This window comes from Sapajus apella, unplaced genomic scaffold (assembly GCF_009761245.1).
Source record: "Sapajus apella isolate SASKATOON/1434 unplaced genomic scaffold, GSC_monkey_1.0 scaffold60, whole genome shotgun sequence".
Classification (NCBI taxonomy): domain Eukaryota; kingdom Metazoa; phylum Chordata; class Mammalia; order Primates; family Cebidae; genus Sapajus; species Sapajus apella.
Genome location: NW_022437000.1, coordinates 13,866,120 through 13,884,998, shown reverse-complemented (window position 1 = coordinate 13,884,998; position 18,879 = coordinate 13,866,120). Strand labels below are relative to the sequence as shown.

Here is an 18,879-nt window from a genome sequence, read left to right as displayed (position 1 = left end):
CTGTGGGGTGCCTGTGGACTGTGGGGTGCCTGTGGACTGTGGGGTGCATGCGGGGTGCGTGTGGGGTGCGTGTGGAGTGTGGGGTGCGTGTGTGATGCGTGTGGAGTCTGGAGTATGTGGAGTGGGTGTGGAGTGTGGGATGCGTGTGGAGTGTGAGGTGCATGTGGGGTGTGAGGTGCATGTGGGGTGCGTGTGGAACGCGTGTGGAGTGTGGAGCGTGTGGGGAGTGCATGCAGAGCGTGTGTGGACGCTCCAGGTCCCGGAACTTCCTCGTTGCGGGTCGTTCACTGACCTTTCTGTTTCAGCTGTTGTACGTTCCGGGAGAATGGAGACACCTTCACAAAGCAGTGGACGGTGGGGCCAGGGTTTTTGCTGCTGGTCACCGCCGTGCTCTCCCTCCCCTCCCTATCACATATGGAGTATTGATGATGGACTGGTTGACGTGTCACCCACGTATTGAGTCAACAGATCTCTGTTCAGCACCAGCTTGCACCAGGCCCCTATGTGGTTTCTGGGGCTGTGGCTCTCGGTGCGGGATCTGGGGTGATCGTGTTGCATAAGCAGGTGTGGCAGAGCTGGAAGGAGCTGGCCAGGGTGAGGGACGTGAGGGAAGGCCCATTACGTGCCACTTTTTTTTTTCTTGAGATGGAGTCTCACTCTGTCACCCAGGCTGGAGTGCAGTGGTGTGATCTCGGCTTGCTACAATCTTCACTTCCTGAGTTTAAGCAATTCTTCTGCCTCAGCCTCCCAAGTAGCTGGGATTACAGGTGTGTGCTAGCATGCCTGGCTAATTTTTTGTATTTTTAGTAGAGATGGGGTTTCACTATGTTGGCCAGGCTGATTATGAACTCCTGACCTCAAGTGATCCACCCGCCTCGGCCTCCTGAAGTGCTGGGGTTACAGGCGTGAGCCACTGCACATGGCCCCGGCACTTCTACGTTGGCCTTCAAACCCCATGAAGGCTGAGATGAGCCCCAGGCACGGCCAAGAGGCTCAGCGCCCCAGAGCGGTGACCCCAATGCCTTCTGCTATGAGATGCACCCTGCACGCTGGGCCGAGAGGGTGGGTCCCCGTGGTGCCCTCCGACGTTGCCTGTGGGATGTTCTCAGCGGCTCCTGGGACTGTGGGCACCACCCCTCCCGTCCTGTGTCCGCTCTTGCTCCACAGCTCACTCACCAGCCACAGCGGCTCTGGGGTGACGTCTGCATCTCATCCTTGGTGATTCTGGGGCAGTTGCAGCATTTCTGTGAAGCTGGCACAGACCTTTCTCCTTCCCACCTCCCCAGGACCCCCAGACGTCCAGGACGCTGACGCTCATCTCCAAGACCGTGCAGACCCTCGGCAGCCTGTCCAAGTCCAAGTCTGTGAGTCTCTCCTTCAGTTTCTGAGGATAACTGATTCTTTTCTTTTTTCAGAAAATAGGCATGAAAAACCTCCCACATTAGAGAGAGTTGTAAGGTAAATCAACAGTAAAAGCCGGCACCGCAATCCCCTCCTGACGCCCAGGACCCGAGCGCCCTGGTCCCAGCCACTTCTCCCCTTCTGAAGTAAACGCCTTGTCTTTTCCGGGAGCCTGTGGCTTGTTGCTGGTCCTGTGGCAGGGGCAGTGGGTGCATCTGACCTGTCAGGTGTGGGAGCAGCCGAGCAGGCCGGGCAGGTGGCCTGACCTAGGGCCTCCCGGGCACCCTCCACACACGATCACCTCCTCCCAATGCAGCAGCCACTTCCTCCCAACATGGCCGCCTCCTCGCACCACCCCCACTCTCTTCCCCAAGCGGCCCCCTCCTCCCCCTGTGGCCCCCTCCTCCCCTGTGGCCCCCTCCTCCCCGCTCGGCCCCCTCCTCCCCACACAGCCATCTCCTCATGCACAGCCTCCTCCCCACGCGGCCCCCTCCTCCCCACGTGGGGCCCTCCTCCCCATGAGGTGCCCTTCTCCCCTGTGGCCCCCTCCTCCCCACTCAGCATTCTCCTACCAACGAGGCCCCTCCTCCTCACACAGCCATCTCTTCATGCACACCCTCCTCCCCACACGGTGCCCCTTCTCCACGCAGCCCCCTCCTCCTCACACACACCCACCTCCTCACACGGTGACCCCTCCCCACCCAGTACCCCTTCCCCACGCGGCGCCCTCCTACCCACTCAGCGCCCCTCCCCATGCGGCACCTCCTCCCCAGCCCCTCTCGCCCTGTGGATATGAACTGCTGTCTCCCACCCTGTCCCCTCAGACCAGATGCAGTGCCGCTGGGCTGGGGTCCCTCAAGCGTCTGCCCTGTTTTCCCCTAAGAACACCTGTGTGTGACTCTAGTTTGGGGAGGTCAAAGGCTAACAGTTGCAGGGTCCTGGGAGCAGTGCTCACGGTAGAGGCTGAGGCTGTCTCTGCGGGAGCCCAGCCAGGGCAGGATGAGGCCTTCAGGTGCCCTCAGGGCTCCAGCTGGAGAGGGCTGGACCGTGGTGCACAGACATCCCTGGCCTCCTGGTTCCCTGTTCTTGGTGGGACCTGGGTAGAAGTGAGGGCTTTGGGGAGCAGGGCCCCCACTGAAGGAGCAGCCCCCTCGGGGAAGACGGGTTTCTCTGAGTCCCAGGGAATGAAGACATGCCATGCCCACAGGCAGGCTGAGGTGCGCTGACTGCTTTTCACCATCCAGGCCCCGAACTGGGGGCTGGAAACTCCGTAACAGGCACCTGTGCCTCCTCCGAGGTCTGGCCCAAACCCACCTCATTTCACAGCCAGGGAACCGTGCAGTGGCCTCAGTGTGGAAGCGACAGGAACTGGGGGTTGAGCCTCAAGAATGGTGCCTATGAAGTTGCCCCCCAGAATCCCTGGGGTGCCTCCCTTCCCCACATGACAGAGCTCCCTGCCCCCTCTTCCCACTTCGGAGTGGCCCTTGTGCCTCAATGAGAGATGGGTATGGTGGCTTTGGGACCCTGGCCCGTGGCTACAGCTTCCCAGGCAGCCTCATCTGCCCCCAGCATAGCTCTTCCTGAGCCTGGGACGCAGGTGTGAGGGACGCCGGGGCTGGGATGGAGTCACTGATGCCAAAGGGCTCTGGTGGCAACATGGGCATGCACGGGTCTGATGGTCTTGGTTCATGCCTGAGCAATTTCTGCTATTCGTCCTCCAGGCTGCCCTGCAAACGCCTGGGTTTTCGAGTGTTTATCCTCATTTAGGCTTGAATAATTCTTGCCTCTAGATTTTTCGGATCTGGGCTGTGAGCCGAGGTGCATGAGGCTGTCTTCAAGTGATCTCCGTTTCATTTTAGGCGAGTTTTAAGGAGTCCTACATGGCTACATTTTATGAATTCTTCAATGAGCAGAAATACGCTGATGCGGTGAAAAACGTAAGTATTGACTCCCTCCGCAGCCCGTGCTGTGCCCAGGAGACAAAGCTGCTCTGTCACAATTTAGATAAAGCCCGTGTGACACAGACTTGGCCTTTGATGGTTTAAACTGTCAGGGCATTCGATCCATTCGCAGTGCTGCCCAAACAGCCCCACCCCTAGCCTGGGATGCCGCCTTCTCTCGCAGTCTATAAACTCTGTGGCCTGAGCGCCTCTGGGACCAACGTGGGGCCCTCACCTGTCCCGCTCTATGTCTGAGCCCCCAGCTGAGGGTGTGTCCCACCTTGGGGTGTGTGGCGGCCGAGCTGATTCCCGGCTGCAGTCCTGGGGCCCACACCCACTGTCAGGAACGCCATGCATGGGAGAACACCCAGACCCCAGGGCTCTGCTCCTCCCGCTGTCCAGAGGTGATCTCAGCGTCTCTCAATGAAAACAGCATGGAAGGGACATGATGAGCTCAGAGCTGTCAGGGACAGACAGGGTCCAAAGAAGTCATGGGGCGGCAGAGCTGTGTGGAGTGCAAGCCCCTGTCAGGGAGGCCAGGACGGTGGCCAGAGGGGAGGCGTCCCCCAGGAAGCTGGGGGGATCCAGGTGGGCCTGAGCCTCCTCGCTGCTCAAGCCCTGGATTCCCCCATGAGCATCGCCCCTGGGTGGCCTCTACAGATGCAGGTTGATCTCCAGGCGTTTTGCCTGAGCCGGCCTTACCACCTGCTGCCTCTCACCTGAGACCTCCCGGGCAGAGCCGAGCTAGGGCGGCACAGTGGGGAGCAGAGGCCCCACTGCCCTCAGGGAAGGACTCACTTCTCCGCATTCTGTCTCCACCTGTATCTGAAAGGAGGCCCGGGCCACTGATGCCATTGTTCCAGGAGAGCGCGCTCATCTGGCATGTGGCTCCCTCCCAGTGACCCCATTTCTTCTCACTCTAGTTCTTGGATCTGATTTCGTCCTCGGGGAGAAGAGACCCCAAGAGTGTTGAGCAGCCCATCCTGCTTAAAGAAGGGTAAGGTGGCGTCCGGCAGGGCAGGAGGGGAGAAATGGATAGGGGCCCTCATTCCCCAGGGCACCAAGCACATTCTGGAAGATTCCCCGGGTCGGGGCAGTCTCCTCCCTCGCTGGGAGGCAGCCTGGGGCTGGGGCTTTGGCCCTTGGCAGCAGCACGGCCTCCTGTGTGTCCTCTGGGACTCACCGGGAGGTACCCGGGACCTGGCCTCTGCCTGTGCCCAGCCGGTCAGTGGAGGGTGGCGAGAGGAGTCAGCTGAGTCACCAGCCATCAAGATATCTGCACCACTGGCAGCCTCGTTCACACCCGCACCTGGGGCTGGCTTCCCTCAGGGCTCCTGAGGGCTCTTTGGTCAGGAAACCAAGGTCAGAGGGAACGGCCTGGGACCTGTCCGCCGCCTTCTTGGTGCCCTTGGAGGCAAGTGTTTGTGCTCCACGGCTGCTCATGTCCACGGCACAGGCCCGTCCTTCCTTGGCCTCCACCCGGTGGCCCCTGGAGCATCAGAGCCCACCACCCTTCCTTGTGTAAATACTGACACATCTGCCCGATTCCACCAACCCGGTCCTGTGGCCCAGCTTCCCCTCCCAGTTGGGGCTGCACTCTGCTGGGCACGGCCCATGTTCCTGTTTGTCACGTGTTTGCGTAAACGTCAGGGGCAAAGATGCAGCTTCAGTGCATGGGTGTGTTGCACAGTGCCAGAGCCAGGGCTGCCAGTGTAGTCGTCCCCTGAGCGGCCGCTTTGTGCTGACAGAGTGGTTTCTCCTCCCTCTCCTGCTGCCGCCTCCCACCTTTCCAAGGCTTCAGCATCTGTTGATTCCAAACACTCCATGTCCAGAGCTCCCCAACTCCGTGTTTAGCTCCCACATACCAATGAGAAGCTAAATCCCTAAAGCAATGCCAGACACCCAGGAAGTTTGGCTTTTCATTTCTGAGTCGTCTCCCTTAAGGTAACAACCTCTACCTCCATCCATGTTGCTGGAAAGCCAAGATTGCATTCCTCTTGACAGTGGAGTGTGTTGTGGTGTATTTATGCCCCACTTTCTCTACGCAGTCGTCCGTTGGTGGACACGTGCGTGGATTCCGAGTCTTTGCTGTTGTGAGTAGTTCAGTGGTAAACGTACGCATGCAGGTGTCTTTTTGGTACAAGTGCTCTTCCTTTGGGTGGGGGCCCTGTGTGGGATTGCTGGATTGAACGGCAGCTCTGCTTTTAGCTCCTTGAGAAATCTCCGTGCGTGTTCCTTGAGCACTGCGCTAATTTCCGTTCCTCACCAGCGTGCAAGCGCTCATATCCTCCACGTCCCTGACAGCACCTGTTCTTCTTCCACGTTTATTTAATCGCAGCTGTTCTGCCTGGTGTGAGCTGGGGTCACCGGCGGCTCTGTTGGGCCTGGTGTGAGCCGAGGTTGCAGGCAGCTCCATTTTGCCTGGCGTGAGCTGGGGTCGCAGGTGGCTCTGGTTCTCATTCCTCAGGTGATGAGCCAGGCTGGGCTTTATGTTGGGCGTGAGCCAGGGTCACAGGCAGCTCCGTTCCGCCTGGAGCAAGCCAGAGTCACAGGCAGCTCTGGTTCTCTGCTCAGGTGATGAGCCAGTCTGGGCTTTATGTTGTATGCTTGTTGGACGTTTGTTTTCTTTTGAAAAATGTCTATTCCTGTCCTTTGGCCACTTTTAAATGGGTTATTTAAAAATTTTTTTTGTTGAGTTCCTTCTAAACTGTGGCTGTTAGTCCCTTGTTGGATCCGTGATTTGCAAATATCCTCCCTTTCTGTGAGTTGCTGTTTGCTCTGCTGGTTATTTATTTTGCTGTGCAGAAGCTGTTTAGTTTAAGTCCCATTTGTTTATTTCTGTGGATACTCCATTAGAGCGGTCTCTGCTCAAACCTGGACCATCCGTGGGTCACTGCTGGACCACACCCTAACAGCAGCAATACCCACATTGCTGTTTTCCTTTTAACTTAGTCATATATTAACCAATAACATTAGTAATACACACATTACATAAGTTTACAACATTCAAAGCAACAAATACTCATCCTGTAATCCCTAAAGCAATGCAGGACACCAGGGCTTGGGTGCCTGACGCTGAGAAGCTGCTATAGATGCCAGAGGTTCAAGGACAGGTGCCTCCTGGAGGCCCCAGACACAGCTGAGACTCCACCAGGTCCTTCCAGCGGCTGTGCCACATGCAGCTCATGCCAAGCTTTTGGTCCACCAGGACCCTGGGTTTCCCGCCCCTAATCAGCCTCTCCTCCAGCACCTCGGCTCCATCACATCCCCAGACCCAGAGCCGTCCTTAGTGTGCACGCACAGGGCCACCCCGGTGCCTTGGTTCTGCCGTCTCAGCCAGTGGTGGCAAGCATGTCTTGCGTGTTCCTCCAGGTGTGGAGGTGGTGAAGACCGTGTTTCCTGAGGGCTCCCTCCACACTGAGACACTCCCAGCCTCTGCCATCTCTCGGTTCTGTGTGCCCTCACCCACTGGGACACAGGACCAGGGCCTCCGCAGTGCAGGGTGTCTTTGCTGAGCTGAGTCAGCTGTGCCTGCCTGGGCTGAGCTGCTTTCAGCCCGAGGCTTCTGGCTCAGCCGCGGCTCCCGCCTCCACACGTGATGGTCCCAGTTAGAAAACCGACTCCTTGAGAGCCAGGTACCCTGACCAGGGCCGTGCAGTGAGGGGCCACTGCCTTCTCCGCTCAGCACTGCCGTGACCTAGAAACCCTGCTTCATACATGAAATTCACATGCAGCCTCATCCACCGAAGGCCCTCAGAAAGCTGGGGCTCTTAAAAAAATCCTAAAGCCAAACACATTTATAACAAGACTACTCCTCAAATCCAACTGCTATGTGGTCCAGAGTCTTCTCAGGGGCGTCCTCCTGCCCTCGAGGGGCCAAGCTCCCCATGGAGCTCCCGGTCCCACCCCACCCCTATTCACCAGGCGGCCCCACCCTGCCCGTCCCGCTGGTCCTCAGCAGCCTCCTGGGCTGACTTCCTGCCTGCGACTCCCTGGAGCTCGCGGCCATCTGCATCCACTGGTTGTGAACCGTGCTGTCTGGTGTCTTCCGGGGCTTCTACATTCTCCTGTGGGCGTCCACAGGTCTCTGGCTGCATCTGGCTGTGTCGTTGCTCAAAGCCCCTCATCCCACTTCCAAGAGCATGTCGCTGGGCACCTCTCCCTGCGTGCTCTTTAAAGGGGAGTTGCACCTCCCCTGCACCTCCCCGCAGTCTCCCGGCGTGCTCTTTTAAGTGGAGTTTCGCCTCCCCCACACCTCCCCGAAGTCTCCGTGCATGCTTTTCTAAGTGGAGCTGCATCTCCCTCCCCCAACCTCCCCGCCGTTGCTCAGCTTGGTGACTCGGCCACCGCCTCCACCTCTGGCCTCCAGTCATCCTGGCCGCTTTGTTCTCTAGCTCGGCCGCCGGTTCTGGTCAGGGACCCCCACTCAGCGATGAAGGCTGAGCCTCAGAGGGCCCTGGGCTGCCAGGAGGGCGTTCGAGGTCCCTGTCTGGGCCCAGACCTTGGGTCCTCCTCGCTGAGGCCTTGCGTCCTCAGTGGCCATCCTGTCTCCTGCTTCCCACATTTCCTGAGGACACAGCCCAACGTTGCCTTCCCACACTGAGGCTGGCCCTGAGGGAGGCGATTCTGGTCTGGCAGAGGCACCACGCATGACTCCTGCTGCACCATGGGCGTGGGTTTTGTTGGCGAGTGTCGTCCACTGCCTGCCCTGGCCCTGAGCCGGCGACTGCACGTCCGCTGTGGGAGCATCGAGTTGGTATTTCTGGTGGCAGCACCGCTGTTGAAAGTTTGGTGTGGGAGGTGAGAGGATAGAGATCTCCCAGAACCTGGCGCCGTCACCACTTGGTGACTCAAAGCTAACGCAGTCAGCACTGAACTTTTCCAAGGAGAGGCGTTGCCTTCCAATTTTTTAATCTCATTACTTGGAGTAAAAGGATAAGATATGGAAAATTCACCATCTGCCTCAGGTCTAGGAACGCAGAAAGTGGGAGTGTGGTTTGCGCCTATGCAGGGAGGAGGCCAAGGCCAGACGCCCCCGCCCCGTGCTCTTCACACAGGTTCATGATCAAGCGGGCACAAGGACGGAAGCGCTTTGGGATGAAAAATTTTAAGAAGAGATGGTTTCGCTTGACCAACCATGAATTTACCTACCACAAAAGCAAAGGTAAGGAGCAAGGCCGCTTTCCCTGGCTCCTGCTGGAGTGTGCCCTGGGACTGACATCTGCTTCTCGGGGTGGGGGGAGCCAAGGGGAGGAAGGATCGGGTGCTGCAGGCAGAGCCTGGCCGTCGCGACCCAGAGCCCTCTGCTTCTGGCTGTCCCTTCAAAGATCCCTGGAGGGTCTTTCAGACCTGCTGTCAGAAAGGTGAGGAAACCCAGCCTTCAGGAAACCAGCTTTCCCAGAGAACCAGTAAACGCAGAGCCTGCATCAGTGATGCCCTTTCCCGTCCACCGTCCCTTCTTCGTCCGGTCTCTGTCACGGCCACGGAGCCGCGCCCCCGAGGTGGACGGAGCTTCCCATGGCTTCCTGCCCCTCGCTGTCGGATCTGCTGGCTCAGATCTAGATTAGGAAATACGGAATGGCTTCTCCCCACGAGAACAGGGACGTGTCCTGTGGATAGAGCCTGAGGCCACGGCAGCATGGGGATGCAGGGATCGGTTCCAGCCTGTGTGTGTGGCAGGGCTGGGGGTCCCAGGCCTCCTCAGCCCCCATAGCTGCAGCCTGTCAGTGACTCAGCCGCCACGCCTGAGGAGTGCAGGGCACTTCCCCCTGCCCAGGGTATCCCGGCAGAGACCCCACCACCGGCTAAGACTTCCCCCCCGACCAGGCTGAACCCCCTGACTGAGACCCCCAGCAGAGACACCTCTGGCAGAGACCCACCCTACAGGGACTCCCCGGCAGAGACTTCCTCAGTAGAGATGCCCCCTTGGCAGAGACACCCCCAGCAGAGACCCCTTGGCAGAGATGCCTTTAGCAGAGACTTCTTCTGCAGAGAGCTCCTCAGCAGAGAACCCCTGACACAGACCCCCCTCAGCAGAGACCCCCTCAGCCCCACCTGGATGCCAGCCAGGACAGCAGGGACCGCATCTGCTGACTGCCCCTCTCTGCTGCAGGGGACCAGCCTCTCTATAGCATTTCCATCGAGAACATCCTGGCAGTGGAAAAGCTGGAGGAGGAGTCTTTCAAAATGAAGAATGTGAGTCCGGTGTCCCCAAGCCTCACTTTTGGGTTGAGGCTCGGCCAGGTTTTGTCTGCTCTTCTGGTCCCCGGCCCTGGGCTCACCCCTTCCCCACCCCCTGCACTCCAGGCTTCTCAGAGGCTCCGTATTACTCGGGCTGGTGCTGGTGATTTTGTGTCGAATCTTGTACCAAAGCAGCCAGGCTCTTCGTACCCGGGGTCACGGGGTGGGGTAGAGCCTGCCGGAAGGCAGGGCCTGAGCTGTTCCAGGTGGCTTCCCCTGCAGGGTCCCCAAGGTCAAGGGGCCCTCTGTCAAAGGACACCCGAAAAACAGGCTTGGGACTGTGTAGAACTTTTTTGAACCTTTTAAATTTTGATATAATTTTGAATTTATAGAAGTTGCAAGAGTAGAATAAATACTTTCCACACACGCTTGACCAAGACCCACACGTGGCCTCGTTCTTCATCATCGTATTCATCCTTCTCTTTCCACGTGTCATACCCAGACCCACACGTGGCCTTGTTCCCCATTGTGTTCATTCATTCTCTCTCCACGTCATACCGAGACCCACATGTGGCCTCGTTCCTCATCGTATTTATTCCTTCTTTCTCCACGTGTCACAGACCCATGCATGGCCTCATTCCTCATCGTTGTATCCATCATTCTCGCTCCACGTGTCATACCGAGACCCACGCGTGGCCTCATTCCCCATTGTGTTCATTCCTTCTGTCTCCACTTGTCACACCCAGACCTACGCATGGCCTCACTCCTCATTATATTCGTTACTTCCCTCTCCACGTGTAACACACAGACCCACGCGTGGCCTCATTCCCCATCGTATTCATCCTTCTCTCCATGTGTCACACCCAGACCCACACGTGGCCTTGTTCACCATCGTATTCGTTCCTTCTCTCTCCACATGTCATGCCTGTGCTTTTTTGAACAGCTTCAACGCTTCCGAGTGTGTTTCCCACAGTACAGTCCCCAAAACTACAGCAGCCACCCGCCGTGTGGGGCCAGTGCAGCCATGTTTGAATTTGCCACCAACTGCACACCCCCAGCTATGGTTTGTTCCCCTCAAGATCCAGTCCATGATCTGCTCTGCTGTCCCCTCGGTCTGGCCGACTGGACGCTCCCAGCCTTTCTTTGTGCCTGGTGGCCTTGGCATTTTTGAGATGTGCAGCCCTGCAGTTTTGTGGACGTCCCTCACTGTGGGTTTGTCGGATGTGCCAAAGTGGGAGGTTTTGATGATGCATTTTTGGCAGGAATCCCCTAGAGGTGTCTGTGGCATTGCCATCGTCTGGTGGCCTCCCAGGGTGGGTTGGCCTCTGGCTGCCTTCTCCCTGACTTGGTGCTCCTACAGTCAGCGACCCAGCCCTCCTTGCCATCCTGAGGCTGACCCTGTGCCCTGCCACAGTCTGGCTGGGACAGGCCTTCTGACTGCAGAATGAGGGTCATAGAGCAGCTGTGGGGAAGGTGCAGTCCCTGGGCCCTGTGCCAAAGTCGACACACGTTCCTTACTGTTGGTGGAATTTCACTAGGTTATTATTCATAGGCGGTCCAGACAGGTCCACAATAAGCATAACTTCATAGAGTATTTGAAGAGGAGGGTGTGGGCTCAACGCCTGCTGACTGAAGGGGACACTGGGACCCAGTTTCAGCACCCATAGAGTCGTGGGCTCAGTGCCTGCTGACTGAGGGAAGGCTGGGACCTGCCCTGAGACCGTCCCTGGAAGGAAGCAGTGTGGGAATGTCCTGGAATCACTTCAAACCCTTTCCATAGGTTTCCAATAGTTCCATAGTTTCTGCTGTTCATGTCCTGCTGACTTCCTCAGGGCCCGCTTCCCCTGGGGCTGCTGCCGGGCCAGGCTCTCGGCAGCTGGGGAGACCTTTCTGGAGGTTGTTCCTGGTGGCAGGGCCGAGCCTGGGACGATGGCAGGACGCCCTCCATGGGGGATCACAGCCATGCTCAGGGGCACACAGGGAGACCTGCACACAGGTGGCTCCTGGCCTCTGTAAATAAGACCCCAGCTGTTCTCCAGAAACCTGGAGCCTAAATCCTCCCCAGATCAGTGGAAGGAAGTGCCTATCTGCGGGAGAAGGCCACTGTTCCCCTGATTCCTGACTTAAGGGCAAGTCCTTATGAAAGCCTCCCAGCCTCCAGGTGGCCTTCTACTCAGAAAACCTGTCTTCGTGTGCCCCAGAGCCAGCTCCTTCTGGGAACTTCTGACCTCCAATCCTAGAACCCCTATCCTCCCTGCCCCGGGATCCCCATCCCTCCAATCCTAGACCTCTGTCCCCCCTGCCCCTGGACCCCGTCCCTCCAATCACAAGACCCCTGTCCGCCCTGCCCTGGGACCCTCCACCTCCTGCCCCAGGACCTTTGTGCCTCCCATTTCTTCTACCGTGTCAGCTCCCTGCCGAGCTAACTTTCAGTCAGCCTTCTGTCCACAGCACCAGGACTGCTCACTTCCAGCCCCTGCTGGCACCTGCCATGCGTCCTCCCCAGCCGCCACCTGCGCTTATTTAGTCTTTCTTGGTAGCTGCAGGTTCAGCAGAAATCCTAGGCCAGGCTTTGTCTCCAAGACCTGGGAGACTGCTGGTGCTCAGCCATGTTTGTTGACTGAGTAATAAATGGCGAAGGTTCTTGCTGCCCTGAGCAGCCCCCCAACCCTGGCTGGGAAGAAGGGAGGAAGGGAGGAAGGAGGAAGCGCCCTGGGCTGGTAAGGTGGGGGAGGAGCTGAGCAGGCCAGGCCACCCCGGCTGATAGAGCAGAAACCCCGCATGGATGGGACTCCTGTCTTTGGCTACAGGAGCCTCATGGGGAGACCACAGGGCTTCATTTCTGCCTTTGAACGGAGACCTCTGAGGCCCTGGCACATAAAGGGCCTTGGCCAAGCTATACCTGGCCGCCCAGCCATGTCTAGCCACACCCATTCTCACCTCCGTTCGCCACAGCACTGGTTGTCAGGTTTCAGGGTGGCAGAGGGCTCTGTGCACCCCTGACCTTGGCTGCTCCTAGTGTTTAGAGCTCCAGGACCCCTGGGCCTGTGCACCCTCAGTGTCTCCTCTTGAGGCTCCAGCGAGGACAGCCAGGTGCCTGCCAGACCCTGGCATGCACTCGGCCACAGGACCTCACGTGCGCCATCCTGAGCCCGCCTGCATCCTCAGATGTTTCAGGTCATCCAGCCGGAGCGCGCACTCTACATCCAGGCCAACAACTGCGTGGAGGCCAAGGACTGGATCGACATTCTCACCAAAGTGAGCCAGTGCAACCAGAAGCGCCTCACCGTCTACCACCCGTCTGCCTACCTGGGCGGCCACTGGCTGTGCTGCAGGGCGTCCTCAGACTCGGCCCCTGGATGCTCGCCCTGCACCAGGTAGGTCCGTGCCTTGGTGCCTGGCGTGTGCGCGTGCAGGAAGTGTGGCAAGGGCTGGGTAGGGAGGGGCCTGCAGGGTCCGTGCCTCAGCGCCCAGCATGTGTGTGTGTGGGAAGTGTGCCCGGCGGCCGGGTAGGGAGGGTTCCACAGGGGTCCGTGGCTCGGCACCCGGCACGTGCGCATGCGGGAAGTGTGGCCAGGGGCCGGGGGCCGGGTCAGGAGGGTCCCGTGGAGTCCGTGCCTCGGCGCCTGGCATGTGCGGGACGTGTGGTCAGGGGTAGTGTAGGGAGGGGCCACGGACAGCGCATGACTGCCTGTAAGCTGGGCGGAAACGGGACTGTGCTCGCCTTGTCCCCAGAGCCTCCCACCTGAGGGGCCTCCCACCCAAGGGAGCATCTGGGGCCCAGCCTCTTGAAGGCTCTAGGGAGCCTCAGGCCTTCCAGGGTCCTCCTGAGGCCCTGCCCCAGGGGAGTGGGAGGTCAGGGTGAAGGGGGCTCCCCAGGGCCGGGGCCTTCTGCTTCTCTAGGAGGAGCTTGGGAGCAAACCTCTCCCTGAAAGCTTCATCCAGCCCAGGACACCTACCTTGATTTATCCATGGGACGCAGGCAGCCTGTGGTCTTTCCAGCCCCTCGTCAGCTGGGCCTCCAGTTCCACACAGGCTTGGGTCACCTGTGCCGGTCCAAGGAAGGAGGCCCGTGAGCCCAGCAGTCTCCCAGTTCTGCTCCATGAGATGCACATTGCCGTGGGGACGACATTGTGGCTGTGGCCACGTGATCCCTCTGCAGGGCATTATGCACAAGGGCCCTGCAGGGATGAATTGTGCTCTACACTGGGTCACGATTTAATCCTCCCACAGCCTCGGGGGGGAGACCTTAGATCCTGCTTCATGGACTCGGAGGCTGAAGCTCAGGAGGAGGGCCTGGCTGCCACCCAGGCATGTGTGCCCAACACCCCAGGACCCCCACCCCCCACCCTGGAAAGGCCAGCACCCTCCTCTATCCTCACACCCCGGGCCGGAGCAGGACCATTGCAGTCTCAGGAGGAAAGGAAACCTGGCATGTCCCCACCCGGCGGCCGACCCTGCAGGGGATGCACCCCCAGAAGGGTTTCATTCCAGGCCATTTCTCCCTACGAGAACACGGGACAGCTCGAGAGCCTCCCACATCGCACACCACCCACAGCTGGCCTCCGCTCTCTCAGCTCAGGGGCTTTTCCACATCCCACACCACCCACAGGCAGCCTCAGCTCCCCCAGCTCGGGGAAGCTTTTTTAGTTTCATGCTTTTGAGACTGGGTCTCATTCTGTCGTCCAGGCTAGAGTGCAGTGGTTCAATCTCAGCTCACTGTAGCCTCAACCTCCCAGGCTCAAGCCATCCTCCCACCTCAGCCTCCCAAGTAGCTGGGATTACAGGCATGCACCACCACACTCAGTTAATTTTTGTATTTTTAGTAGAGACAGGGTTTTACCATATTGACCAGGGTGGTCTCGAACTTCTGACCTCAGGTGATCTTGCCTTGGCCTCCCAAAGGACTGAGATTATAGCCGTGAGCCACCGTGCCAGGCCTACATTTTCAAAATGGAGACTTTTTCCTTTTTTCTTTTTTTCTTTTTGAGATGGAGCCTCTGTTGCCCAGGCTGGAGTGCAGTGGCACGATCTCAGCTCACTGCAACCTCTGCCTCCCAGGTTCAAGTGATCCTCCTGCCTCAGCCTCCCAAGTGGCTGAGATTACAGACGTGCCACCATGCTCAGCTAATTTTTGTATTTTTAGTAGAGACAGGTGTGAACCACCACGCCCAACTTTGGAGGTTTTTCACAGTAGTAGCACAAAGTAAGATTTATAAAAAGAAAAGATAAGAGACTGGACTCCATGTCTCATGCCTGTAATCCCAGCACTTTGGGAGGCTGAGGTGGGTGGATAACCTGAGATCAGGAGTTTGAGACCAGCCTGGCCAACATGGCAAAACCCCATCTCTACTAAAAATACAAAAATTAGCCAGGTGTGGTGGCAGGCCCCTTTAATCCCAGCTACTCAGGAGCCTGAAGCAGGACAGTCGCTTAAACCAGGAAGTGGAGGTTTCAGTGAGCTGAGATTGCACCACTGCACTCCATCCTGGCCGGGAGAGTGAAGCTCTCTCTCAAAAAAATTAAAAAGAAAAAAATCTTGGTAAGACTTGGTAAAAAATTTTAAAAACCAGTGCTTAAGGAAAACTGCTGTGTGCTGGTGTGGAAGTAGGAGAAGTGAACATAAGTGAGCAGGGCAGTAACCACACAGCGTCCCTGAGTGTTTGTAATGATTGAAGGGAAAAGCCACAAGGTCTGGAGTGCTCATAGTTACTGGGAATTTAGTTCTGCATGATACTACAAACGTACAAGTATGACACTGGGTATTTTGGCACCTAATCTTTCTAAATTTCTTATGTATTGATAAGATTCTGGAGTAAGAATAGGTTTAAACCAGACATAACTCAGTAATGCTTGATTTCAGGAAAGGTCAGTTAGTACAAATGATAAGCCCATTTTAAACACTGAACAGCAAGGATCTTCTGCGAAGTCTCCAAATACGTCGATCGTACTCGAAGCAGAGGTTGCTAGTTAGGTCCAGCTTGCGGCCTGGTGTCAGTGCTGGTGTCAGTGCCACTGTGGACGTCTCACCAAGCCAACACTTGCACTGGCTGCTGTGTACAGACGGACGGCAAATAGGTCCTGTCTCGAGTTTCACTTCCAACACAGTTGTCGCCTTCCTTCAGTGACATTTTAAAAATTACCATCATTATTAAAAGCATTGTTTAAATACATATTTTTATCTTTCTGTTCTCACTGTCTGGACAGCGGCCTCCCAGCCAACATCCAGCTGGACATTGATGGGGACCGTGAGACGGAGCGTATCTATTCCCTCTTCAACTCATACATGAGCAAGCTGGAGAAGATGCAGGGTGAGTCCACTGGCACACAGAGCCATGCAGCGAGGGGATTCCTGGCGAGACCTGGCTGCAGATGAACACCTGTGGTCTGAGCCTCTGGTGTACTGTGGGCTACATGTAGGTATCTGTAGCATGGATGGACGGGAAAAGCTTTTTGCAGGTTAGCCAGCTATTCGGGGGAAAATCACCTTGATAACAGGTTCTGTAGATAATTTTCAGATGGAATTTAACTTTGTACTGCCAAATTCTTTAGAGGACACTATTTTTGTCATTCGTTTGTGTTTTCTAGAGGGACAATTGCCTGTGTGTGGACACGTGTGTGAGTGCGCATGCATGTATGTGGAGACGAGATGTGTGCATGTGTGTAGGCACATGTGAACATGTGTGAATGTGTGGACACGTGTGTGCACATGTGTGGACATGCACGTGAGAGTGTTGACACGTGTGGGGATGTGTGTGTGCATGTGTGGACATGTGAGAGCATGTGTGGACATGTGGACACAGGTGTGACCATGCATTTATTCATGCGTGGGAATGTGTGAGCACGTGTATGAGATGCGTGGGTGTGTGGACATATGTGAATATGTGGGCACATGTGTGTGTGCATGTGGACAAGTGTGAGTGTGTGCATGTGGACAAGTGTGAGTGTGTGCATGTGTGAGAGCATGTGTGGACATGTGACCATGCATTGTGCATGTGTGGGAATGTGGGCACGTGTGAGATGTGTGAGTATGTGGATACATGTGAACATGTGTGCATGTGTGGACACGTGTGTATGTGAATCTGTAAATGTGTGTGTGCACGAGTGGACATACATGAGAGTGTGTGAATGTGTTGACACGTGAGCTGTGTGAATGTGTGGACATGTGAGTACATATGTATTTGCACATGCATGGGAATGTGTGTGCACATGTGTGAGTATGCATGCATGTCTGTGGGCCCCTGTGTGAGCATGCATGTATCTGTGTGCAGACATGCACACAGATTCTTAATTCTGCAAAGCAATTCAGTGTTACAGATAATGGTACCGTATATATTTTTGAAACAGCACCAGGCACAGTATGTTTTTCAAATCTTTATGCCGTATCATTATCTCTGACGTTTAATTCCTTTACAGAATTGAAACAGCAATCCAGGTAAGCCCAATGAGACAACATGGGGACAGTGGCTTGAGGTCTGTAAGTGAGGAGAGAAGAGCCATGGGGGGGCGAAGCAGCTGCGTTGTTTGTATGCTGAGGTCTGGTACAGCTCAGATCTGCTCTTAGAGATTGTAGGAGGCCCTTGAGTCCCACTCAGAATAGAAATAGAGCAGAATGTGCCTGGAATTACACCTGTTAGATTTTCTTCTTTTCATTCTGCTGATTTAACCCAGAAGTGTGGAGCATGCCTTGGCCTGGAAACACGAGTCCTGCCTGAGTGTCCATGCTGCTGCCCAGCTGTGAGCTCGGCCATGCCTGTTCTGCAGCACCACACACCCTGGGTGTGCATGGGTTCCAGGCATACACAAACACAGGCACGTACACATGTATGCACATCCATGTACACACACACACACACACATGCCCAGCCATACATGCATGAAATGAACACACAGGCACATGTACGTGCAGACAAGCAAGGTAGCACTTCCTGCACACGTGGAGTTGAACACAGCATGCTCACTTACGGACACAGGCCCACATGCAGGCATGCACACACAGACAATCACATATGCAGGCACTCACAGGCCATGCTCGCTCACGGACACAGGCCCACATGCACACACATGCACAACCACACATGCAGGCACTCATGGGCCATGCTTGCTCACAGACGCAGGCCCACGTGCAGGCATGCACACACATGCACAGACAACCACATATGCAGGCACTCACGGGACATGCTCGCTCATGGATGCTGACCCACATGCAGGCATGCACACAAATGCAGACGACCACACATGCAGGCACTCCTGGGCTACCACCCACCACAGCATCTTCTCCTCCAGCAAGTGTGCCAGGTGCTGTCCCTGGGTCTGAGGTCGCCGGATGCTGTGCAGATGACACAAGGCCTCAAGGTGGCCAAGACTGCCTGGGCCAGCCTCTTTCCAGCACTCTCATAGCAGGGGTCAGCAGCATGGAGTCCAGAGTCAAGGAGCCTCATACATAAGACCCAGGTTCTGAAAAATGCCAACCAGGACCTCCCTGACCAGCTGTGCCGTGCGCCGCCCTCCAGCCTTGCTCAGCCCCTCCCAGGCCGTGCACCCCGTGCAACAGCGCAGGCTCTTCCTCTGCCAGGAATACCCTTGCATCTCAGTCTTGAAGACCCTGTTTACCTTGGAAGTGTCTTCCCCCAGGTGCTTCCCAGCCTCCCCATCCCCAGAGCCTGGTGTATTATTAGCTCTCATGTTGCTATAAAGAGTTGCCTGAGGCAGGGTAACTTATAAAGAAAAGAGGTTTATTGACTCACAGGCTGTACAGGAAGCATGGTTGGGGAGCCCTCAGGAAACTTTCGATCACAGTGGAAGGTGAAGACAAAGAAGGTACCTCCTACACGCAGGAAAGAGTCATGGGGGACGCACCACACACTTTCAGACAACCAGAGCTCTTGAGAACCCCCCATCACGAGAACAGCAAGGTGAAAGTCCACCCCTGTGACCGTATCACCTCCCTCCAGGCCCCTCCTGAGACAAGCAGACCTCATGAGAACCCCCCATCATGAGAACAGGAAGGTGAAAGCCCACCCCTGTGACCCCATCAGCTCTCTCCAGGCCCCTCCTCCAACACTAGGGATTACAGTTTGACCTGAGATTTGGGTGGGGACACAAATCCAAACCACAACATCTGGGCCCACCTGTGTCACTGGAGTCACAAGCATCTCCCATCTCCTCAGTTGCCATATGCAGTGACCTTCCCAGGCCTGGCACAGAGCAAGTGCCCAGCACCTGGACGGGTGTGCTGGACAGATGGCCGGGTGGGCAGCTGAGTGGGTGGGTAGATTGGTGGATGGACGGATGGGTGAGTGATGATGGATGGACGGGTGGGTGAGTGACGGGTGGGGTGGACGGACGGGTGGGTGAG

At 56.7% G+C, this 18,879-nt stretch overlaps 1 protein-coding gene across 5 annotated transcripts in view; it reads left to right on the top strand.

Annotated features, from left to right (window-relative positions):
* Window positions 1-18,879, top strand: part of RASA3 (RAS p21 protein activator 3) — a 124,575-nt gene that overhangs the window by 99,637 nt on the left and 6,059 nt on the right. For all 5 annotated transcript variants that reach the window (XM_032246337.1, XM_032246334.1, XM_032246336.1 and 2 more), the window contains 7 exons: window positions 1,287-1,364; window positions 3,261-3,338; window positions 4,265-4,338; window positions 8,399-8,505; window positions 9,454-9,536; window positions 12,690-12,898; window positions 15,729-15,832. In XM_032246337.1, the coding sequence (XP_032102228.1) occupies window positions 1,287-1,364; window positions 3,261-3,338; window positions 4,265-4,338; window positions 8,399-8,505; window positions 9,454-9,536; window positions 12,690-12,898; window positions 15,729-15,832 (733 nt within the window). The remainder of the gene's footprint in view (window positions 1-1,286; window positions 1,365-3,260; window positions 3,339-4,264; window positions 4,339-8,398; window positions 8,506-9,453; window positions 9,537-12,689; window positions 12,899-15,728; window positions 15,833-18,879) is intronic.